Below are 25,606 nucleotides of genomic sequence, written 5' to 3' on the forward strand. Positions count from 1 at the left end.
AAATTAAGACGTGTATATGAAAATATACACGTTTAAATTTACACCATCGAGGGCCGAAGAAATTTCCTACCCTAACCTTCACATCACCTCCTCCGAGTTATCGGCGGGCGTGCAGGCAGACAAGAGAAACGTAGATCCCCGCGCCACCCACTCAATCCCGCAGACCGGCCGTCGGTACCACCTTTCCCGGCGTCCGAGGCGCTGATCCCGCCCACGATACGCCCGGCCGACCGACGTCGACGAACCGAGGCGGCCGACCATGCCCGCGCCACGTCCGTACGTACCGCCATGACCCGGAATCCGCAGGTCGTTCTCTCTCGTCACGGGTCCCCGGATCGAACGTGCCCGCGTCCGTGCGTCCCTCCCTCGCCTTCCAATGAATCCGCTGGTCGTCTGCGCCGTAGATCGAGCATCAGAGCTGCATGCACGTTGATCGGCACGATGAAGCCGGCCCCGTTCGAGGCTGCGTCGACGCGGCCTCCACTTGCAAAACGCGGCGCCAGGGCGAAGGGAGCCACTGTGGCGGTGGCGCCAAAGCGCATCCTCTTTTCCCTCCATCTTTTTCGTTCTTGAAGCCACGATCGTGGGTAATATGTTCGGCCTTCCGGATCCGAGGAAGCAGCAATGGCAGCAGCACAGATGAGACGAGACGAGATACAGAAGCAAGGGCATGATGTCAATCCATCAAACGCGGACACCGGACAGGCCCGTCAAATCGGTCCGGCAAAGAAAGCGCACGGACTGGCTTACCGGGCATACGTACCACGTCGCATGCATGTCAGTCCACCACCCCATGCCATGTCTGGCTCGCGAACCGAGGCCGGAAAAAGCAGACGGTGCCCCTGTCGGCGACGAGCCTTCAAAGCCCTTGTGCAGAGATAATAATAAAGCGCCTCTCGTTTGCAGCGTGCAGTACGGGTCTGGTGCAGTGTTTTTTATCAAGACGGTGCAGCACGCTGCAGTTTTGACCACAGCTCTTGCCGTCCGGCAGGAGTAGGGTTTTTCACAGTGCTCTGTAGCCTGCAGTTTTGACCACAGCTCTGTCGTCTCGATCAGACGTGCCGACGGTGCGCGGCGCAGGCCTCTGCCCAGCCAGGATCCGAACCTATCGGTGCTCTCTACTGTAGCAGTAGCAGTACCACCACACTCCACGTTCCGCCGATCGCGGCGCACGGACGGACGTGCCCACTAGCCGGCATGGTCTGGCATGGCATGGCAGGGCAGAGCAAGCTGGACGACCCGTCGACATCAACCAGGGTTACCAGGCGATGCCGATGGCGCCAACCCCAAAACCAAAGTACCCAACCCATGTGGACACCAGACGGACCGAGCCATCCCATCCTGCCGACGGGGTGCCGCCGTTGGCACGCACGGAAGACACGACACGACACGAGGTGCCGTGCCGATCCTCTGAAACAGTGGTCCGCCGCACCAGCCGAAACTTTGGCGGGCACGCCATGCACCCCCAACTGGGCCTTGTCGCCGCCCGAGCCTGTCCACGCCGGACAGTTGCGCGCCAGCCACCACGCCGTGCGACACGACGAAACCAAATCCCTCCGTCGCCGTCTTGGGGGCCGTCCGTGGTCCTCCCGGTCGCCGTCGGCGCGCCGTGGACCACCACCACCACCACCATCCCATTCTCGCGCTGGTTGCCGTCGGTATGCACATAACCAACAGGCTGTTTCCTTTTCTGACGCCGACGGCTCCGCGCAAGAGGACGAGGACGACGACATCGACATGGCCGGCCTTTACCACAGCTTCGTGGTCCGGCACGGGCGTGCCTCGCCGTGTGTGGCCTCCGGTGGGCGTACGTGGTGCGTACGTGCCTGCCGACACCGAGATCCCGCGCGAAAATGAATACGTCTACCACTGCCGTCCACGTCGTGGTCCGGCGCAGACGTCGCGTCCAGGACACTGACCGCATTAACTCTCCGGAAAACGAAGCCCCGTTTCTCCTGCACGTACGGGCTCATCAAAGAGCTTGATGTGATGTGATGCGATCCATGCCGCCGGCGCCGGAGCGTGGATGGTCGCAATCCCCGTGGAGCAGTACATGTCTGTTCACGGTCACCACGGCTCTAACGTGCACGGCAGCGGCAGTACCGCAATTATCAATGGGCTTGTCCGTGCATTGCATGCATGCACCGCCCGCCCGGCCGCAGGCGTGCCGCACCGCACGACGGGCGCTTCGCTGCCGACCGAGATCGTTATCATCAATCGCCGCCGCGGGCGACGAAAAGTGGCGCGATCTGCGCCGAAACTACGACCGGCAAATGATAAGGGTCGTTGCCAGACAGCTCATCCCGGAACCCAACAAAATGAGTAGATCGGTCAGCCTTTAAACACCGAACCGCGGCAGTCTGGTTTTTCAGTTGTAACAATAATGGCCGAGGTCGGCATCAGCTGGCACCTACTAATTGTACTCGTAGTAGTAATAGCAGAGGAGGTAAAGGCAAAGTGCAGCGAGAGATCCGGCGCTGATGGCGACGTGGCGTGCGCGCCGGCGGCGACCCACCACACACAACACGAGCACGACGGCGCGGCGTGGTGGCAGCGAAGCGAAGCACGGGTCGACCGAATCATTGGCAGCCGACACCGACCGGTCACCCAGCCAGTTCGCCAGCGCACGGCAGGGCACGACACGTCGCTCTCCCGGCATGTCGGCGCGGCTCAACGTGCGTCCTGCCGTGCCCCCTCCCGTGCCCCGGGGAGTAGAGGACAGGCGGGGCTCACACAAAAAAAAGGTTGCTGTTTGTTTAAGCAAGAAAAAAGGGGAGGGGGAGGGGACGGGGCGATCTGCTTCGGTTCCGGCGAAGATATTGCTGCGGTGTAGTACGGCGGTGGCGATCGGGAGCAGCTGACTTTTCGGTGGGTGTGCGTATCGTGTGCCTGCCCGAATCGCTACTGCGACGACATGGCGTGTGTTCGGAGGAGCGGAACAGCGGTAGCACAGCGACGAGTCAATCGGCGAGGGATCCTATGTAGCTATCGAGTTGATTGTGGCATGTAGGGACGTTGGGGGAGGTGGGCGACGGAGATTCGCTTGCTTGCTCGCTCTGTACGTGCGGGCGCACATGGCACGTCCGTCGGCCGTGCACCGCGGCTACAGCCTACGTAGACCTGTGGATAGGGCTGAAGTCTGAAACAAACCCTGTGTTTGTACGTACAGTCGCAAATGACTCTCCACCTCTAAATCCGTGAAATCCATGCCCTGAACTCTCTAATCCCTAATTTTTAATCCTTGTGTGCCTATCCAAACGCCGGGATTCCTACATGGCTCGGGAAAGGCTGGGAACAGGCTGATTCAACAAGTGCAGGTGGGGTCTCAGACCATTACCTGGTCAAGCCGGACCAGCTCGCGGGCCCCCTCTTCTACTCCGCCTCTTCCTCTTCCTCTGCCCCGGTGCGCCTCTGTTCCTCTTCCTCTGCGGCAACGACGATGACAAGCTGATGATCGCGGCGACCGTCGGCAACAACTCCGGCACCAAATAGAAAGGTACGCCTGGTCTATCCCCCTCTCCAATCGCAGGTGTTTTCTTCGTTTCAAACTTGGTTAGGTTTAAGTTTTTAATGGTGAAGGTGCAGTTATTGTAGTTCGAAATCAGTGTATTTGTTGGTGATTTTTGTTGTCCAGTATAGTAATCAGTTATGATGCTCGCAATGTAGCTTTTTTTGTTGAATCCATGGACCCGACTCAGATGTTGAACGTCAGATTTCATATAGGGGGCAATTTGTTCGAATTGGTCCTTCTATGGACTATGTTGGAGGAGATGTAGCCTACTCTGTGATTGAGAGAGATAAGTTGTCTTTGCAGGAGGTCAAAGGTTTCCTTGCAGATCATTTGACAGTTAAGGAAAGCATGAAGTTTTATTTTCTTATGCCCGTCAGAGACTTGATTAATGGGTTGTTGTTTCCACATGATTATGTTGGTTGCATGAGTATGTCAGATCATACAACAGATGGTGGAGTTGCTGATATTTTTATGGAGTACAATGGGGAACACGATGAAGGAGAGCAGGAAAGTGGTTCTGACTTTCAGGATGAAATTGAGGAACACATGAACAGTGGAAGTGAATAAGATATGCCTAGCAAGGAAGAAAAACAATGATAGAAGGAGGGAAGAGGGGGAAGCACCCAAAGGAAAGAAGCTTAGCAAGCATGGAATTCAAATCACTTGTGGGCCATGTGGGGGTAAGGGACACCACAGAGGATCTTGTTTGCAGAATGCTGATAGGAACGAAAAAATAAAGCTTTTCTTGCAAAGAGAGGGAAAAAACAAAGGTCCATTGAGGTACTATGGAACTCAACATTATCAATGTTTGTTGTTCTAATTATCTAATATGTAGCTCACCAATGCTTGTTCTTTTTCCTATTTGCACCAAGCAGAGACTAAGGCTGCCAAAAGCAGGGCAGCTACAACTAGATCTTCAAAACCTGCAAGCAGGACTCAGCATGCAGCAACTACAAGCTCACAACCAGCCACCTCTAGCTTCAGACCTCCAAGAGCAACATCAACTAGAAATACACCTATTGGAGGAAGTACATGTGCTGGCAGAGGATCAGGAACTACTGGAGGGAGTACACGTGCTGGAGGAAGTAGATTTGCTGGCAGAGGATCAGGAAATGCTGGAGGGAGTACATCTGCTGGAGGAAGTAGATCTGCTGGCAGAGGTTCAGCAACAGGATTCATGGCCTATTTCACAGCTTCTGGGAACTACTGAAGTTGTGTACCTCTGAAATGTGGTTGTCGTGTGAACTACTGTTATTTTGGATGTGTGTGTGTTCTTGTGAACTACTGGTATTTTGGATGTGTGTGTGTTCGTGTGAACTTGTATTATGTGGTATGCTGAGTGAACATGAGAACATGATCTAAAAATCTGATGGATGTGTTCCTCTGAAATTTGGAATGTGTGTTATGTGCTATGTGAAATTTTTTGCTGCTGCCAACAATACTGCATACTGCCTGTTATGGCACTAAAAAATTAGTGCATTGTGTGATAAATTTGCAAACTGCATTTCATTGAAACAAATATAACAACTGAATCCAGTACATTTCACTTTCATTTGTTCCATTTGAACTAGGATAAAAGCATCCCTAAAACTAAACCTGACACAAATATCACAATGGCACACACCAGCATCAAGCCTTTCCTAGCTAAACTATAACTAGTTGATGAAGTTTGCTCATTTCTCTTCTGCGCTTCCACACAAACTGCACCAGCACCTGCATCTTCATCTTTACACATTGCTGCTGCTTCATTCTCTAGCATCCACACCCTATCTCGAAGATCTCCGAGCCATACACGCAGAAATGCAGATGTTGGGTCATCGTGCCACTCAACGAACCCATGCTGCTCAAACAGATAAATGAGGAGAAATCAATCACACGAACATACAAGAACACATAGGAGGAGCAGAGAGCACATACAAGAACACAAAGCATGCATAATGTTTTCTTCCAGGGTTCGCCTCACTCCATGAAATCCACCACGCCGCCTTCCTCCCGCAACGCCTGCAGTAAATCGCGGGCTCGTAATCCATCGGCTGCTCACGATAGGCCACCGGCGACCTGGCCGCAGCGCCCCTCCGTCGAATCCCTCGTTCGCGTGAAGCGGCGGAACCAACGGAGAAGGAAGACATAGCCCCAGCGCTGGCAATCACCGCCCTCTCTTGCTCGCCCTCTCGCGCGCGGAAGAACCCTAGAAATCCCCACCTGTGTCCCCTGTTAGAAGGAAAGGAGCTGCCCGAGCACTATTCGCAATCCTGGTACCACGTCAGCAAATCCGGGTCTAAAACAAGCTTAAGGATTAAAAAATCGAGGATTAGAGAGTTCAAAGTTGAAGGTGGGGGTTCATTTACGACTGTGCCTACAAACACACGGTTTATTTCAGACTTCACTATGTGGATAGCTTCACGCCCGGATTGAATCCAGCCCAAACTAAACAACTCTGGCCTTTAGCCCAAACCAATCCAAAAGTTTACAACTAGGAACTGTTAGAATAATCCGAGGCTCTCCATCAATCAATCAAGGATCAACCAATCACACAAGCACGATACCGAGATTTGTTAACGAGGTTCATCGATATGACTACATTCCGGGGCATGACTACGGGCGCTCCTCCCCGTGACACCGTCACAATACCACACGCCGGTCGTCCGACTCATTATATAATAGGCCTAGGGATAGAGGTGTCCTAATAGGACGTGAATCATATTCTGTCTACACATAGTCCAAAACCAGGTCCAACTATAACCTACCTTGTAGAATAATATTCGACACAACTCTAACAAACTCCACCTTGGCGAATATTCTCCGCCACCTTGGATTCATCCATGCGTCGAACCTCCACTTACATTGGACTTGAGATACGCCATGAGCACCACTCCTACTCCGAGACTCCATGTGACCCCACCTGCAACTTTATTCCCTTTTTGTTTTCTTCACAGCCAACACTCGAGCAAAATTTAGTTTCTCATTACACTACATTGTGCTTCCAACTTCCGGAAGTATCCATTCAATGTCATCACACACTGATCACTCACCTGCGTGAAAGTGAACAACCCACATATTGAATACTATATATAAGAGTTACCTGAACTCAACATCCTCGCTATTTCTTGACCGTCCGTGTGAAACTTGAAGGAATTTCACCGTCGCCTTTTGTCACCCCGAGTCAAATTCGCACTTGTCTCATCCTTTTCCCGGATAGTCTGTGATATGTCCCACAGCTATAGCACTCCACCCTCTTCTGTATTTGTCATCCGTAATTTGCCATGTGCAGTGAACACCACAGAATATACGGCCATGTACTCTCTCCGCTTATGACAATTCAGACTTTCCGTCACTTTCTCAGATTCTCCATGATCAACGCCCATCCATGAACCGACATCGATAGACCGAGTCACCAACTTGAATTCGATACTCGCCAACACTGCTTTAGCAGCCTTTGCACAATTTGTCTGACCACATGTGTGACCATTGGTGCCTTGGTGTGCGCTGTGTCCCATGCTTACCGCATGCCTCGCCGCTATCCCCGCGTCGAGCATCTGCTGTCCTGGTCGAGTCTCTAGGGCTGCAGACCCACACCACTCAAACCCCTATTGCAGAGAACCACCGATCATCACCGAACGGTGTCGAGTATCACGTCTCCATCACACCACTCGTACCCAGTCTGATCCATGTGTCTCTCACTATCCTGCTGAAATAGGCTCGATTCTCCAACGTCTTACACGTAGCCCCTCCATCAGCATAGAGTGAAGTTTTCCGCTAGACTCCAGCTCCACCTTCAACATCACTCCATGTAGCTGGCCCTGCTACCCCGCGCCCTGTCGACTTCAAGCTCTCGTGTGTGCACTGTCTTGAATCAATCATGCGTCATAGTTTGTCGAAGCCACACAAGCCTCGGGCTTGCACCACGTGTTTCTACGCCCCAGAAGTTGACCACCATCAGCATCATGCTCTTATGTCGTCATCATTGAAATCAACTCCATCTTCTATTTTGACCGACATCCGCGTCGATCCGTCAGACTGTCTAGTCTGATCGAGTCAAAATTATTTGACTTCAACCATGCTTCACCCTGCGCCTTGTCCGCCCTCACATACTCGTTTATTCTTTAACACCGTGTGTATGTATGATCCTACAGACATACTCCAAACTCCTCCAAGCCTTATGCGTATGTCGCCAACCTGCCAACCTCCTGGTAAAATCCCGTGTGCAATTCTCAACACGATCCAAAAGAAAACCGGATTTCATGATAGCGTCCATGAATACACCGAGCATATCTCCACAACTTCAAAAACTCCTTTTCTTTAATCAGGTTGCATCCAAAGCTACGTACATACCATGGTGTTGCATATTACGTTTTTTTCACCAACAAATCTCACATGCATGCACAACACCACACGGATCCTTTGCATTGACCGTATGGTTCGCCTAGGCAACAACCCATCAAAGCACCTCGGGAAAATCATCCGTCCGTGCCAGTCCGGGCCTACAACTGCGCCAAGCACGCCCGTGGGGCCCTTCTAGCCCACAGCCTCGCCCAACCTGAGTTATTTGCCCCAGCGCTCGAGATGAAGGGGCTGTTTGGATTGTGACTATCTTTGCCATATCTTACCACATTATTTTTGCCACACTTGCCATACTTGCCTTACTTGAGTTAGCTCAAATTGTTAGCCACACATTGGCTTGCCTAAGGAAATCTTGTCACACTTTTTGTGTCTATGACATGTGGGGTTTAGTACTCACAAAATATGCTTGCCTTAGGTGTGGCTAGAACCAAACACCCATCTAACTTGGTCAAACTTGCCTAAGATAAGTTGTGGCAAAGTGTGGCAAGGTGTGGCTAGGAACCAAACAGCCCCGAAGTCTCTGCCTCGCATCCTCCTCTGAACGAGCGCCTTTCCTCCCGTTCGATCGATCGATCGCCGCTGCTTGCATATATGTCGTGCACGCTTACGCGGCCGCTGCCACGCGCTCCACGATCGAAAAGATACGATCTCGTCAAGAAACACTTCGCGTTGGCCCGACCTGCCGCTTTCGATGGCTCCTTGCAATCGTCCGCTTGGGATCGATTTCTCATCCGCATATGCCACTCCGTCGGCGACATCTTTCCTGCGAACAACCAACCCAAGCCGAACGTTTTTTCTTCTAGATCAACGATATGCAACCTCCTCGAACCTTGCTCATGATACCACTTGTTAGAATAATCCGAGGCTCTCCGTTGATCTACCGAGGACCAAGCAATCATACAAGCACGACACCGAGATTTGTTAACGAGGTTCGTCGATATGGCTACATCCTCGGGGCATGACTACGGGCGCTCCTCCCCGTGACACCTCACAATAACGCACGCCGGCCGCCCGGGCGCCGACACACGCCGCCGGCTCCCCCGCGTGCATGTGCTATTATGTTGGTATATGTTACATCGTGTATCCACCCTCTCATTATATAAGAGGCCTAGGGGTAGAGGCGTCCTAATAGGACATGACTCATATCCTGTCTACACATAGTCCAAAACCAAGTCCAACTGTAACCTATCTTGTACAATAATATTCGACACAACTCTAACAGAAACCAAGCCCAACCAAATTATATGTATTTTGTGCCCAAACCCATGCAAACTATTCCCCTTCTTTGATCCAATCCCTAGTTTCAAACTGGGGATACAAGAAGTTGGTGTGTTGACGTCCGTGTGTGACTCCACGTCTACTGTCTGCCGCATGCATGATTGCCCAGTCAGCCGTGATCTCATGCATGGCAACCACATAGGCAAGGTGTTTCAGTTGAAGGCATCGAAACCGCCCATGTCAATGACGGGAAACTACCGAGAGACACTAGGCCAGCTTGCCGTCGAAGGCGTTGCCCAGGCCCTAGTGCACGTACTCCATCGAAACCGCGAACATGCCACTCATGCTCCGCGACTTGATGGATGAAATGCATCGAGCTACATAGGTGCATATGGTAGCTGATCTTTCAATACAATTTGGTTGAGAGACTGGATTTTGTACATGATTGATCGAATGGTTTGTGTCCAAACCAAATCAATCCAATCCAATGGTTTATCAAATCCAAACCAAAGTAGACTGCTTTAGATTCCCAGACTATTTAACCCAACCTAACAAAGTCCAATAGCAAAACCAATCGGAAACTAAGGTTTCAGCCTAAACCATTGCCACATCCTTTTTTTGTTTGCACGCGGAGCTACTCGTATAGTAGAAACACTAAAAAGCCGTCTAGCCCACGCGCACGGGTTGCATAGAAGCCATGTGACATCCACGCACACTAGCTTGGGTGATCAAGTTTATGGACACAAGCGCACAACAAAATTTTCATGTCGGCCAAAGGATTATGCAAATAGGTAGTCGTGACCAAAAAACGACCGTTTCATGCACTTTGGTGTTAAAACATTACATTTGACAGATGATATACCTCTGACTAATAATGCAAAAAATAAATTTGTCGGGCCACTACGCCACCGAGGATATGTCGCACGCCAGCCTCCTTTCCATGGACCTACCGTGAGCACCAAACCATAGCGAGGCATTCGAATTTACCCGTTGGGCCATTACGACGCCGAGATCACCTCGGAGGGTGAGAGAAAGTGGCTCCACACCTTCGAGACCTTGAGGTTGTTGTGCACGTGTAAGACACGGTGACATGGAGGTACGCCCGGGGCCGGGCCAAGCTCAAACTCTCGGAGGTGGAATCAGCCGAGGAGGAGCAATTCCTCACACCTTCGATATGGATTGTGACCCGTGAGGAGGAAAAGGTTAGCCGCGTGGCCATTGTGCAACGCACTGCCAAGCCAAGGGGTACGTTATCCTCCCTTCCTTCGAATTTACGTGCGTAAAAATTGATCCAAATGGATGTATCTAGAACTATTAGTTCTAGATACATCTATTGCTCTCACAAGTATTTCCACACGAAGGGAGTATATGCAAGAGCTCGATGAAGCGAGTACAGACATCATGGTGGCGAAGCTTTCATTCTAAATTAAGAAGGACAAGGAGAAAATGAAGATGGAGGATGAGCAGCACCATAGCATGAAAACCCATCCATGCAGCCGCCACCGCCTTCCACCTCCCCCTTGTTGTCGGCAGGGCCTGGTCCTCGTGCGCTCACGAGGTGGACGTGTATCCCTTCTTATGGATTGGGTGATGTGCTCTTTGATCTCGCGACCATGGTATGTCGTTGTTGGTGGTCTCTCCCGTAACGGTTAGGTACCTTCCTCGGGTCTTGGCGAGGTGGTGGGGCTCTGGGCAAAAGTCATGTCGTCAATGGGGATCAGTTACTGATGATGATGGCACAACACTATTTTTTTCCTTTCAAGTCGTCATCGAAGAGTTCGTCTTCTCCACTAGGCCATGGTGCGTCCCTTCTTGAGTTGCCTTGGTGTTTGTTAGTGTGGCCGTACCCTTTTCAAGGTTTGGCAAGGAGTTGTGGGCGAACTCCAAGCGAAAGTTTTATAGATCGACATGGGATCAATCTGGCAACGACGGTCACTCTAGTGGTCGTGTTTCATTCTCGAAGGTGTTTCCAAAGATCTCACTCACTTTTTTCGAGTCGGCGGTGTTGTTTAAGTTGCCCGATTTGTGGTTTTTCGCCTCATTGTCCCCTAATCAATTAAATAATTGTGTAATTTTCGGCCCAGTTTAACTTAAAAATTAGATCAATTTGATTCTTCTGTATGAAATTGCATGAGCATCCTACCCACTTGAGTAGGTTACATAAAGAAATCATACAAATAGGAAAGTTACATAAAATGTGGAACCTTAATAGAAGAAAATAACTTGTCACATTACGTATAGAAAAAGAAAAGGAGATGTCAGTGGGCTTTACAGGATTTTTTGTTTTTTTCTAGCTCTGAGTAAAAACAAAGAAAATTCAGGTGGTGTTTCTTTACCCAGGGACTAGACTAATAAGTCCCAGGTAAAGAAAACAGGAGGGACTTTTCTTAAGGAACTAAGGAGGTGTTTCTTTTTAGAGACTTTTTGGTGTAGGGACTAAAAAAAGTCCCTAAAAGTCCCATGGAAAAGAAAGAGGAGGAACTTTTAGGTACTAAAAGTGGTCATTTGGGACTAGTTGAAGAAGCCCCTTCAGGAGGGACTTTTTCCCACCGTACCCCTGCGCCGCATCTTATCCACGCGCTTCCTCCCGTCCGCTCGCTCCTCCCCTTCTCTTCCCCGTCGCTTCTCCCCTTCCCAGCCACCAGTGCCCTGAGCAGCCGCCGCCGCCAGTGCTCCGTGCAGCCGCCGCCGCCATGGCCACCAATGAAGAGGGCACAGCCGCCGCCGCCATGGCCACCGATGAAGACGACGAGGCGCAGTGGATCTCCCAGTTCCCGTCAAGGGTAATATGGTCTTTTTGCAAGTCATTTAATGACCCCTAGTCCATGTTTAGTCCCTAGAAAAAAACGGATAGGGACTAAAGACTTTTTAGTTGGGATTAAAAAAAAGTCCTAGGACTTTTATAAAAACAGGGCCTAAAAAAACTATATTGAAGGAACTTTTTCTATAGTCCCTTGGGAAAGAAACACCACCTCAATAGAACGTGTGGGATAGAGGAAACACGATAGCAGCATTTGAGGATTTAAATATCTCTGCAGTTGGCATGCTGCAACTGCCCGTGCACCGTGGTTCACGGAATCAGAGAGAAGCAACGCGATTCAGCCGTCTGCTGACATGGGAGGGAACGCACTCCACCCCCAGAAATTCAGGAGTGCTGCTGCATTGCCCTATATTTATTTATTTTTCCTCTTGGGCGTTTTTTGCTTCTTTTGCGCGCGAAAGCCTGATGTACCATCCCGCCCAAATCTTGCACAGTCACGACGGAGAAATTCCGGCGACGAGTCGCATTACTGAAGAGCGCAAGCGGAACGGAAGCCAATCACGCGATATAAAAGAACCAAAATCAAGACACATGACACATGAAACTGCATCGCCGTTGCAATTCTCATCTTGTTTAGCGCCTAATAAGGTGATGATATTAGTGGCCTCCTGGATTAGTCCGTTCCCCGTCGCTGCACCGCAAAAGCACTCACTACCGGCGGCGGCAGCCCCTATCTACTTTCCCGAAGCGGCGGGCCGAATGCCGCTCGCGTTTTCATCTCTCGGCTTCGCTTCACTTGGCGGCGTAGCTGGGGATCTCGTAGATCTGGTGGATCCTCCAGATGTCGTCGTCGTCGAAGCACGCGGGCTCGGCGCCGGCGACGGAGACGGGCCGGAAGTCCTCCTCCACGAACGGGAACCACCCCAGCAGCTTCTCCTCCTCCACCCCGAACGTCCACCACGGCGACCCGTCCATCTCGTCCCACTCCGCCGGCAGCCCGCACGCCACCTCCCCTCCTCCTCCTCCTCCCGCCCCGACGCTGACGTCGGGGACGACGGGCGTCATCTCCTCCGCGGGTGACACGGCGGCGGCAGCAGCAGCGGTCGCGGCCGCCGCAGCGGCCTCTCGAGCCACGGCGGTCTTCTTGGGCTGCCTCGGCTGCTTCGCCCGGCGCTGCGGCTTCGGGTTGGTGTTGCTCCCGGCGTCCTGCGGTGGCTCCTGCTCCTGCGCCTTGGGGTTCTGCGCTCTGGTCCGCTTCATGCCGCCGCCCGGCCGGAGTCCGGTGAGCCCTCCTCTGCTTGCTCTGCTCTGCTTGGCGAAGGGGAGAGTGAGAGTGCTGGAGGAGTATGGTGTGTGTGTGGGGGGGGGGGGGGGGGGGGGTGATACGATGGTGCTTGGGCTTTGCGGCCCTTTTGTACTCGCCGGGCGGGGTCGGGTTCCGGTTCCGGTCCGGGTCGGGGTCGCCCTTTTGACGGTGCGGCCAGCCACTTGATGGACACCGGTTCGGTTCGGTTCAGCGGTGGGCTGGCATGGCTTGCCTGGTCGCAGCTTGCACGCCGCCGCCCGCCGTCGTACGACGCACCGGGTCCGTCGGCCCGTGACGGCGACTCGTGTGGATATGCGTGCCGGCAGAACGTCTGGACCTGGCCGGCCGCGTCGCTGTTCTTCTTCCCGGTCGACAAGGCGACGCAGTGATGGCAACGGTAAATCGCGATCGGTGCGTTTCGTGACAAATTTCACCCTTTTGCTTGTGTCCATGTTACCAATTATTATCATTGCACGTACGTACGTACAGATGGGTGACGGAGATATCGCGCCCGTGTTGCACGACATGTGCCGCTGGCGTGCGTCGCGGCTCACGTGGAGACGCCGGAGGCTTGGGAAGGGCGGCGTGCATGTGCAGACCGCATGCCGACGCCCTGAATGAAGCACCAAAGCCAAAGACAACTACAGTACCAGTACGTAAGTAGTAGAAGCTGCAAGGAGGGTTGCACAAATTCTACTGCGCCAGTTTTTTCTATCGTATCATCATCACTAGTACGTATAATAATCTATCTAACCTAACAATTAAATATCTAGCTCGCTAATATTCGTTCGTACTACTACGTGTACTGAGCCCGTAGTGTGGTTGTAGCGGTACCAGTCGTATCTTGGCATTAAAGCGATGGATGAAAGGCTAGTAGGAGTAGGAAGGAGTACGAGTAGACTAGTTTTAATTTGAAGGGGCCGACATGGCGCTGGCCGTATGTCGGCAAATCCGAGAATACAGCAAGTTGAGTGCAACAAGTGGGGTGGCGCCTGCTGTATTTTTTATGGCTCCATCCATGGCCGATCATGGAGGACGACGCCACTCTGTCCCAAGAAGATCCGGGACGACAGCCGAGGCCTCCTCCTTCTGCTCTGGCATGGCGCCCAACTTGGGCGGTCCCGGACGCGACTAGCCTGGTCGGCTCCGATGTGGTGGGCATGCGTCTGCGTCGCGTGCGCTCGGCCGTTGGCTCCATCGCTCGGTCCGGAGCTGTCCGCCACCGCGGGCTGGCGAGCGAGCGATGCACGCAAGGATCAACGGCACATCGTCACCTCGTTCCCGACCCAACGCGTGCCCAACCTTTTCTGCAACCGTCTCCGGTCGGAATAAAAGATATCTATAACCGCCGGCGATGAGCGCTGCCTGGCGAGCGGTGCATGGAAGAATCAACGAGATATCATCGTCACGTCATCGGCGTGAACTCGAGACATCTTTGCTTCCTAGCCCAACGCGTGTCCAACCTTACTGCTTTTGCAACCTTGATTGTGTAGCCAACTATCTCTCACCCGAATATCTATCACCGGCGGCGATGAGGGCTGCCTTGCCCAGCGGTGGCGAGATATTTGGTGCATTTGTGTTCGCCGTGTGACGTTCGATTATGTTAATTTTTTTGTAACTGCATGCCTATCATAGTTTTAGAAAAAGGTCACACGGGGTTTGTGTTTGAGCATCTAAGATCATCTCCAACAGGCGCGCTTCGCGCCGCGTCTAAAAAACGAGTTTGCTGCACGCTGGTCGCCTGGTTTTGTGCGTCGCGCAGCGCTGGCTCCAGCAATAGCTAGAAAATGCAGCGCGCGCTCCGTTCCAGCAACGCGCACGCCGCTGCAGCAGCGCCCAAAATGCAACGTGAAACATCTATCAAAATGCAATAATACATGCGAAATTTAACACAAACAAGTAGATGAATAAAAGTCATCCCCACAAGTTCATCCAACAAAGTTCAAAATGCAAACCAAGTTCAAAATACAAGTTCATCCAACAAAGTTGAAGACATATAACACATCAATCATCTTCCTCGTCGTCTTCCTCTTCTTCTGAAGACGATTCTTCCGCCTTCGAAGATGAATCTTCCTCCCTAACATCATCACGCACCGCATCACGTGTAGCTCCGACGGTCTTGGCAAGATCTTCAACGGCATTTTCATGGCTATGTGTGTGAGGCACATCGAAAGACATTCCACCCATGGCCGGAGGTGCACCCATGCCGCCCATGAGAGAAGCAAAACTCATGCCACCCATGCCTCCCATAGCGTTGGAGGGTGCTCCAAAGCCACCCATGGCGCCGAAGCCACCGCCACCCATGCCGCCAAGGACACCGCCACCGCCACCCATGCCGCCAAGGACACCGCCACCCATAGCTCCCATGGCGTCGAGCCCACCGCCACCCATGCCGCCAAGGCCACCGTCACCCATTGTGCGGATCATGGCTCTTTTTTGAATCAACACTTCTTCGCGGGCAAGGTTGACATATTCCTTTTGCGCATCATTGAACAAAGATGTGTCCAAAAAGAACAAGTGCTTTTCCCATTCCAACAACTTAGCTCGCTCCTCCATGCCCACCTTCCTCTCCTCCAATGCCACTTTCCTCTCCTCGGCGGCCACCCTCCTCTCCTCGGCCACCAACCTCCTCTCCTCGGCCGCGGCATCTTGGTTCCTTGCCATTTTCCTCACCTCGTTGGCTTCTTTTCTTGCCTTCACAATAGCTTCCATAGCATTTGTGAGCTCATCATCTCCTTTCCTCTTCTTCTTTTCGGTTTTGTCCTTCTTGCACCCATCCGGTCATTTTGGTTTCGAGTATGAAACCGAGTTGGGTGTGGGGCTTCTCTTGCTGTCATCAGTTGATGCATCATCCTCATCATCATCATCATTCAACTCAATTGTGCGCTTGCGTTTGTTGCTCAAATGCAAATCATCCAAATCTTCACGCTTCTTCCATTTCTCATCATCCTTCAACACTTCGTAGCAATGAGGCAAGGTAAAGATTTTTCCTTTCTTGATCTTCCCCTTCTTGGTTGTCCTCGTCTCTTCTTTGAACAAGTTTTGGGCAATGTTGTACTACAAGAAAAACAAAACAAGTTAGCACTTCTCACACCAAAAATAAGTATGATGAACATGTATGAGATGCCACTTACTCTATCATCCTCATTTGTGCCACTTGGGTTAAGCTTGTCAACTGCCTTTTGTGCGGCCGCCCACTTTTGACAATCCGAGTTGATTGTCGACCATCGGGACCGAAGTGATCTCTCGGAGCGGTCTATTCCACTCACGTTCTGAGCATCAAAGTGTTCTTTCATTCGCCCCCAATAAGCATCTCTACTTTGATCACCTCCAACGGATGGATCCCTCGACACTTGCAACCAAGTATTGCATAGTAACTTGTCATCGTTGGTGGTGTAATTGCCCGCTCTTCCTTTCGGCGCCTCGATAATGCCCTCACCCTCCTCGTCCACCTCAAACTCATGGTCGTCCAAATAGATGTCATTGGTTTGAGACCAATGCGAATTGTTGGACCCAACACCCATAGTTGACATGTATGCATCATCGTTGAGACTACAAAGTTTTGTGACAATGCAAATAAGCTATCTATATCATGATGCATTGAAAAAAAACAAGAAAATAAAAGTTGGAATTTTTTCCATCTTGGGGGCATTTCATCGAACACGTGGTGCGCCCGCCGCCGGCTCAACGAGTGAGCTCGCCGGCGCTTCGGTAGACGCCGCGCCCGGCCGGCGCACTGCAACCTTCTTCTTCGGCTTCGAGCTGCCGGAGCCGTCCGTCTTCTTCTTCTTCGCGGATGTTTTTCCTTTCTTCCGCTCCAACGGTGCGGCGGCGGCACGGGACGGCGCCGGCGCGACGCCACCCGTCGGCGTGGTCATCCGCGGCGGCAAGAAGAGGCTGCGCGCGAGGCCGACGGTCGGCGGAGCTCCGACGGCGGCGACGGCGCCAGCGCCAACGGCGGCCGCGCTAGGGTTTTCGGCGGAGGCGGCGACGCGGGGGGGGGGGGGGGGCTGTACAGCGGGGTCAGCGGGGCGCCGGTGTGCGCGTCCATGGTGGCAGGGGCGCTGGCGCCGGCGCGCGCGGGAGAAAGGAGGAAGAAAGGGAGAGTTCGTGCGCGCGCTCGAGTCTGCCGCGCGCCGAATTGAACGCCCGAAATACGCAGCGCGGGATGGGGCTATACCAGCGCGCCCAAATCGTTTTAGCGCGCGCGGTCTTAGCGCGCCCGCTGGATCTGTCCGCCGCGTTGCCCGCGCGCTATATTAGCCTTTTTTGCCGCGCGGCGCTAGTATGGCGCGGCTGTTGAAGATGCTCTAAGAAAAATCATTTTTTAGGGCGTCAGAAAATGTTCACTTCCAACGATAGTTTTAAATAGGGCATCAATGCTTCAAGAACTGCTATAAAACAGGAACTTTCAACGCAAAAATCGCGTTGCGGGCTGTCAGGAGAGAGGCGGGGTGCAGCAACGGAAATTTCTAGAGCGACAGTAGGCGGGTGCGTACTCTGTTTTTTGGGGGGCATATTTCCTTTTCTGGGCAATCTAATAAATTTTGATGCAAATTTTACTTCGAGGACAACCATTGAATCTACAACGGACCTCCCATGTTCGTCCCAAACGCCAGACGTGACGCTCGATGAGTACGCGGATGCAAAAACGTCATCCAACCGGTCTTTTCATATTTGATATAAATACCCGAACAACCCATACTTTTTATATACATTTCAAAAATGGGGTGGATACGGAGATGTCCGAACACGCGCATCACGTTGGATTCGGTCCACGTAGGCCCACCCGACGCCACATAAAATGGACCATATTCACACCTTCAACCTACACCATACCCGCATTCCACTCCGCTCCCTCCTATCCCGCACTACCAAGCTCCTCTTCGGCAAGCCCCGACGTTCTTCTTCATGGCGGCGCATGGATCTCGCTATGACATGTGTGGATTCGAGGACTCGGAGCTTACTCCTTGCAACCTCAAGAAGCAGATGGTCGTCCGCGCTGCTCTCCGACGGTCCTATGAGGAGTGTGCCCTCCGAAGTCTTGAGCAAGCAGGCGGGAATCCATTGCCAAGCTGGCGTCTAGATACGGGGCCGGCGGATCCGGGGGATCTCGTGGCGCGTTCTCGACTCTTGCTACCACAACCACATGGAGCAACCTTGCCATGCCGTCAAAACCTTTTAGGTGGCACCTCTCCCCGATGGCATCACGCGCCGAAATGGATGCCATTAGCACCTTCATGACACAACTCGAATCCAAAAATAAGGCGCAACGTGGATGTCGCGCGAGGCTTCTAACGCGGCTTCAAGTGGAGGCGGCTATCATAGCCCTCGCGATGTAGGCAACCATGACAGCTCGCGATGTGTAGGAGGCCTCGCGAGCCTGTGAGGGGGAGTCGGTGGAATCCCTTCGTCAATATATAATCGTGAGCATGTAGCCGGCATGGGAATGATGGAAGCCTCTTGATTCTGGAATTATATGACCATAAATATAAACCACTCCCCATAAAGTAATATGTATTCCAATTCGAGATAGGATGTATGCTATGAGTATTGTGGTTCAATGGCATTTTGTTACCTGTTGTAACACGTTGCTCTCATATATCATTCCTACGGAGAATGGGAGAAAGTTATTGATCCTAACGGGGAGAATGTTGGACTTCATCTCATGCCAATGGGTTGAAAAGATAAGTGTTAACGTTAAGGAGAGGGGCCACGAGCCAACGACCGTTCCCCTCGTTCAAACTGACGTGTCCTGATAAGCGGCGACCATAACCAACTATAGTTTTGGTCCCGTGTTCGCTCGCGCTAATGTACTATATAAAAGATGGGGGAGTCGACCACGTACGAGCTGACTTAGTTCACGTATGTTCCACCTCTATCCCTACAACCCCAAAACTCTAACTGATGTGGGAGATCACTTCAGTGACGGAAAGATCATCAGCAAGCTCTGCCCCTATTTCAGGGCAGTGTCGGTGTTGGTGGTGCCTGGATTAAGTTTACCCCGAGCCTGCATTAAGTTTGAATCGAACAGGCACGAGACATTGGATCAACAACACCAATGGTTGCTCCCATTTCTGCTAATTGTCTCGAGAAAGTCAATTGTTCAAAGGTACCGAGACCATCATGGGTAACCTCATTTATCAGGATTAACTATAGTTGCCACGATGATTGTGATGACTATAAGTACCTTCGGGACTGTAGTAACGAGTCATGTGATGGACGCTACGGTGAAGATGATTGCTTTGTGCTTCTTGAAGGTTTGACTCGCGCCACAAATAGAGAGCTGATAATTGAAGGGTCTTCCGTACATTTGCTGTTTTGCTAACATCTTGTGTTGATTGTCGTGCAACATTGCATCCTTGCGTCAAATATCAATCAATCAAACCATGCATTTTAAACTTGTTCCTAATATCAAATTGCATAGTTATCATGAATTCACTCTTTCAATTGCATCTATCAATGTAGAAATCTCATATTATTGATTCGTGAAGATGGCAGTACATTTTCCATATATACTGCTAGTTGCTAGTCCTGACATTGTACATTCTAAAGCATACAATCAATATAATGTTGCGAGCCATTTCAATTGTTGCAACACTTTAGATTGTAATGGCTTAACATTTATTGTAATATCTGCTATATGTATCTCTCTGTCTACTCTCAATTGATTACTTGAGAAATAAAAACTCAAGAAATCTTAGATTCAACTCGATATTATTAAAGCATGTCTTCTCAAGTTATAACTTGAATTGTTTTTTTAATACTCTATAGTTTCGATTAAGATTTTTAGAAAGGACTTGAAATGGTGCCATATGTTTGCCAAGCTAAAATTTGTGTTGCTCAATGACTAGTGTTTGGCTGCTAACTTCACATGACTAGTTTACTTTCTTCAGCGCTCGCGAATTATAGAGAGGCTTACCCTTCAACTTTCAGATAACTTGGTATGTGTTTTTTCATATGTTATAGCTTTATTGTTGAAGGTGCCATGTACAATTTTTTCATTTGAGTAACATTTTATGTTTGCTATGGGATTCTGACAATAAATCAAGTGAAAGCTACAACCCGGTGGAATATATCTCCGTGAGAAGCATCTCAAGGTAGTAAAAATTTATTGTTGCAAGGAAGATGAAAGGATTTCTTAAATTTTGAAGATTGTTGGTACTCATGGAGTTACACCTGCACAAATTAACATCGAATGTGGTTTTAGGTTTTCTTCTTGTAAGTAACTTTTACTACAATGCTCTATTGTTTATGTTTTTTGCTTGTGCCAATTTTTTATTTGAAATTTAGGCAGGTAAAATTTAAAATATGTTTTATTTGTTGAAACTAGGCATCAAACTATTTGGTAATTTATTAATGAAAAAAGTCGATTAGAATGTTATATCGTATTTTGTTTGCAATTTTCAGTAAAGGGCAATATATTCATATCACGTACACCCAACATGTGCAACAATATCATGTCTACATATTTTACAGAAAACGCGATCTAGCCAAAGTAGGTGAAGAATGTAAAATAAACAAATGAACAGTGTGAGGTATTATTCACTCTTCAATTCCTTTGAGCGGCTAGGGGTATGGTTCATTTAAGAGCGCATTCTTCAAGTATCTGCATAGTGAGGTCAAGTCTTGTGTTGGTCGAATCTTCCAAAACAATTTCTTGTGCACTTCAATGTTGTTGTCTATTTGATCGTACCTTCTCACGCTTCAATCTGCACTTTGATGTACTCGTTGTGTCTTCTATATTTACACAGGTTTCAGTTTCGAGTAGAGCAATTAAATCAGATGGTATGTTCTTCATGGTTATTCAAACTTCCTTGTCACCGAATTAATCTTGGCAGCATGAGATTGCCATGTTTTTTCCTTTGAGTCCCGCTTCAGTACAACCCCCTAACAAAACGTATAAAGGGCAATATAGACCTTTCGCAAATCATATGTATGTAAGCGCAACTTGCCAATATAGCTAACAAGCGTTTCTGAACAAACTGGAATTCACACTCATATGGTGTATTTGGTTAGGGAACAAAGTGGAATAGAATGTTATGCTTCCATTCACCGGAATGGTTCGGTTTCATTCTTTTGTTTAATTGAGGAAGAATTGGGAGTGGCTCCTACAATTTCAAACCGAAAGACTTCATCGTCGTTGCACTCCACCAACCAAGGTCGTTATTGCCCTCCATCAAGCTAGGATGTGCATGATGTTGAGACGGCGACGAGGCACGTAGAGATGAGGACGGTGCCAATCCTCTGTCATGCCCGCTGCTCCAACACGACCACCGCTCTGATGCACCAACCCTCGGCGAGATCTGTGGCACGACGCAGCTACCATCAACAGAGATGCATGGGTTGACGACCCAAAGTCATCGACCTTAGGAAGAGACGAGAGAGTAGTGTCGTCGACCTTAGGGTGAGACAAGAGAGCAAGGCCGTCGGCATGAGGGAGAGATGAGAGAGGAGAGACAACCACGAGAAGAGGGTTTGTTGGGTGATTGGGAGACGGTTCCGCGTCGTCCGCTCGATTTCGAGGTCTCATCTCGTTTCGGATTTGGGCCGAATATTCCGTTCTTGGGAACGACTTGATCATGGTTCCATGTATGTACCAAACGCGAAAATCTGGACCAAGAACGGGTGTGGCCCATGGCCTTTGAGTGCATGACTGCAACCAAACACGTCATTAAGTTCTATACACAATTTTTTCAAACATTTCTTGGAATTTGTGAATAAAGTTTCTAAAAGTGAGCAATGTGAGAATCCAAGAATTCTTTGAACAACTCAAACAAATTTTTATATTTAACTTTTTGTAAAAATGTGTTTTTTATAGAAATAATTTTTGAAATTTGAGAACAAAATTTGATAATGCCAACTTTATCAAAAAAATTTTTTGCAAAAGCACGAACAATATTTAAAATTACCGCAAAAAATGCAAACAGATGATTTTTTTAAATTTTCTGAGAGAAATTTGAAAACCATGAATTTTGTAAATTCGTGATTGTTTTGAATTTTTGAATGAAATTCGCCTAAAACTGACTGCGAGGGATCGAACAATGTAACTGCCCATGCTGACCGCTCGCGGCTAGCCACACGAGCTTATAAGCTTCAGTGTCTAAGTAGGAAACATGGACTATTAAAACCATTTCCCAACGATCGGGTTATAGTAGCAAACCCATACTTTCTCCATATTTTTTCTTTTATCTTCATTCGTTGTTTCTTTTTATTTTTCACGGACTACAACAAAATTTTCTACAACACTTTTAAAAGATTTCGGTCATTTTTCAAAAACACTAAAATATTTTGCATTTAAAAAACAAATAAAAAATACGAACAAAAAATTGGAACCATTTTTCTATAATTTCCCTGACATTTGTTCTATTTGCGGATGTTTTGAAATGTCGCCAAATAGGAGGTCCCATGATGCCACTTTGGTAGATGTGGCCCATGTCAACCATTGAGTCTTTCCCTACACGTTTTTGGATTAGGGGTTTGGCCCAGCACGGTCTATGAAACTACAAAAGGTTCTCTTCTGATATTTGATCACATAACTTAGATACGTGTATACTTGGGCATAACACAGACCGGGCAAAAAAAAACCCGGTGCTAAAATCCCAGGTCCAAGCCTGGCCCGACCCGGTCATTGGGCCTAAATATTGGGTCCAAGCTCGGCTCGAGCCCAAAAAAGCCCGACCGGCCCGGCCCGATAGTGGCTTAATTTTGTTTTTTCATAGACCCGAGCCCAACCCGACCTGACCATTGAACTCAACTTTCTGGCCCGAGCCCGGCCCGGTGGTACAAATGGGCCCGGCCAGGCCCGAGATATTTGGGTCGGGTCGACTGGGCCGGACTGTCCATGCCGAGGTATAGATACATATATTCGTTATGACTTGCAACAGCGTGATTGAGGGCGTGTGCTCGATCCCCCAAACAACATATTTATATCATTGTCTGCCTGTTCACTTGTGGCGGGTCTGCATGTGGGTCCCACGTGTCATGGTTAGTGGGGAGTATTATATGTACATAGGTTGCTGGGGCGGGCAAAGAGTTTTTTAAATATGACCATCATACCCTTTGTTATGAAGGGGTATGGTTTAATCTCAGCCATCAATGTGTTCAGATGTTTTTTAAATATGACCATCATACTCTTTGTTATGAAGGGGTTTGGTCTAATCTCAGCCATCAATGTGTTCAGGGGTTTTTTAAATATGACCATCATACCCTTTGTTATGAAGGGGTATGATTTAATCTCAGTCATCAATGTATTTAGAGGGATTGTACCAAGCAGAAGTGTTGTCCTTTCGATCTTGTGCGTGTAGAGGTTCCATTCATATGAAAGATGAAAACCCGTCGAGATGTGCTTTCAGTAGGTTCAGATGTCGTTGTAGTCGTGTTGAACTTTTGTGATTATCTAAACTCAGTGTCACGCCACATGTACTATACCATTTGAACGCATGTGCTCTATTTATGTTTCCGCAACCTGAGTTGTGTAATATGGTACCTACTATGTTATATCGACCAACTTTCATGACGCTTGGAAGACTGTTGATTAATTGGTTGTTTCCCTTCACGTGTTTAGTTTTGATTGTGTTCTATGTGCTGCATTTGACCTGAATGAGATGATGCATGCCATCAAATATTTAAGTCCGATTATTGGAATATTGCACTGATAGTCCATAAAGTATATCAATTATTATGGCTTACATATTACACCCTATGTTCCTAAATATAAATCTCTTTAGAGGTTTCACTAGTGAACTACATACGGATGTATATAGACATACTTTAGAGTGTAGATTCAATCATTTTGCTTCGTATGTAGACACCTAGTAAAATTGCTTAAAAGACTTATATTTCGGAACAGAGGGAGTAGAAAATTACTCTTAGCTTTTTATAGTGGATTTTCAATCTTAGCTTTGTTTTACTACATTTTTATGTTTTATTTAGGAAAAAAATCCGCGAGTTTTATTGGATAATGGGAATGTTTACATGTATGGTTGCATTATCATGTGGCACACCGAGCCGAATATGCGTATCAGCACATAGAGACAATGAAAATCTAGCAAGCTCGTAAGCTTGAAAGTTTGAATTCCTTCCTTCATGGACATAGGCATGCTTCAAGGGATTCCGGGCTCATGTTGATCTCTCTGATGATTGCACCATGATGCCCATCTCGTCTCCCATGCCCATCTCGTATCGCATGGATTTGTTAGACCACCTCAGGACAGTCATAAACGATGTACGATTTCCGTAGCAACAAAACCTCAACCATGGCAAGGGCTTGCCCTGCAGGCGACTGCTTTCAAATAGTGGAATTCGATGAAAGCTCCCAAAACTGTGCCCAAGTGCTCTCTAGACACCTAGAGGAGATGGTAGCCATTCTTGATTCGCTTTTCAGTTTCTTCTGCGCTCTTTCCTACAATGGGTTTTGTTCATTCTTTCTCCCTTTTCTCTTTCCTTTTCCTTTTATTTTTCCTCTTTTCTATTTATAAAAAACATGAAACTATTCAGATTTGTAAACATTTTTTAATTCAAGAACTTTTGTGAAATACATGAAATCATATGAAATCCTAATATTTTACATAAATTCAGTAACAAAGTTGAAATCCAAGAACTTCCCATGAACTTTTGCCAAAATTGTCAATTTTATTTAGAACTGCTCACTTGTTTCATATTCATTAACTTTTCTAACTCCACGATTTTTTTTCAAATTCGTATATTTTTTAAGTTCATGAACATATTTCAAATTTGTTTGTTAATTCGTTGACTTTTTTGAAAGTCATGAAGTTTTTTCAAATTCATAAAAAATATAAATTCACAACATTTTACAAAATTGCAAAGTTCTATTAATTTTAGTCTTTATTTCTTACTTTTTGAGTGCACATATTATTTTACACTACATACAAAAACTTTCCAAAAATATATGTTACAATAATATAATCATGCTTTTGACAGATGTTAAATGTAATCATGCTTTTGATTTTTTTAAAATATAATCATGCTTTTAAAAAATGTTAAATGTAATCATGCTTCCAAAAATATATATGTGCATAGTGTTTTTTAATATGTAATCATTATTTTGAAAATGATAAATGCGCATAGAAAAATGTTGATCATGTATATGTGAAAAGTATACTAAAACATATAATTTGTTTGAACAAAGTTGATCACGTATTTAAACAATGTTAGTCTAGTATTTGGAAAAAATGTTAATCAAGCTTTTGAAAAATGTTAAATGTGTATACAAAAAATATTGACCATATAGTCAAAAATAATAATCGTGCATTTGAAAAGTATTGATCAAGCATATAAAAAATATTAAACATCTATAGAATTTTTTACCATGTTTTTTGGAAAAACTTAATTTTGTTTTTAAAAAGCTGTACATAAATATTTGAAAAAATAAAAGTTAAAGTTGTATATAAAAAGTATTCAAAATAAATAATCTTGCATTTGAAAAATGTTGATCAAGCATTTCAAA

At 48.2% G+C, this 25,606-nt stretch overlaps 1 protein-coding gene and 1 long non-coding RNA gene across 2 annotated transcripts; one reads left to right on the top strand and one right to left on the bottom strand.

Moving 5' to 3' along the window:
• Positions 1–1,864: 1,864 nt before the first annotated feature.
• On the top strand, positions 1,865–4,828 carry LOC123439180. The gene is made up of 2 exons (XR_006630044.1): positions 1,865–4,291; positions 4,387–4,828. It is a non-coding gene; the product is annotated as an uncharacterized LOC123439180 (long non-coding RNA).
• Positions 4,829–12,423: 7,595 nt separating this feature from the next.
• Positions 12,424–13,184, bottom strand: LOC123439181 (PHD finger protein rhinoceros-like). The gene has a single exon (XM_045115920.1). The coding sequence runs from the start codon at positions 13,089–13,091 to the stop codon at positions 12,624–12,626; it is 468 nt and encodes a 155-aa protein (XP_044971855.1). The 5' UTR covers positions 13,092–13,184; the 3' UTR covers positions 12,424–12,623.
• Between the last annotated feature and the right edge of the window lie 12,422 nt (positions 13,185–25,606).

This window comes from Hordeum vulgare, chromosome 3H (assembly GCF_904849725.1).
Source record: "Hordeum vulgare subsp. vulgare chromosome 3H, MorexV3_pseudomolecules_assembly, whole genome shotgun sequence".
Lineage (NCBI taxonomy): Eukaryota > Viridiplantae > Streptophyta > Magnoliopsida > Poales > Poaceae > Hordeum > Hordeum vulgare.

Excerpts from the sequence above, each read along its gene's own strand:
- LOC123439181 (XM_045115920.1), bottom strand. The coding sequence starts at position 13,091 with ATGAAGCGGACCAGAGCGCAGAACCCCAAGGCGCAGGAGCAGGAGCCA.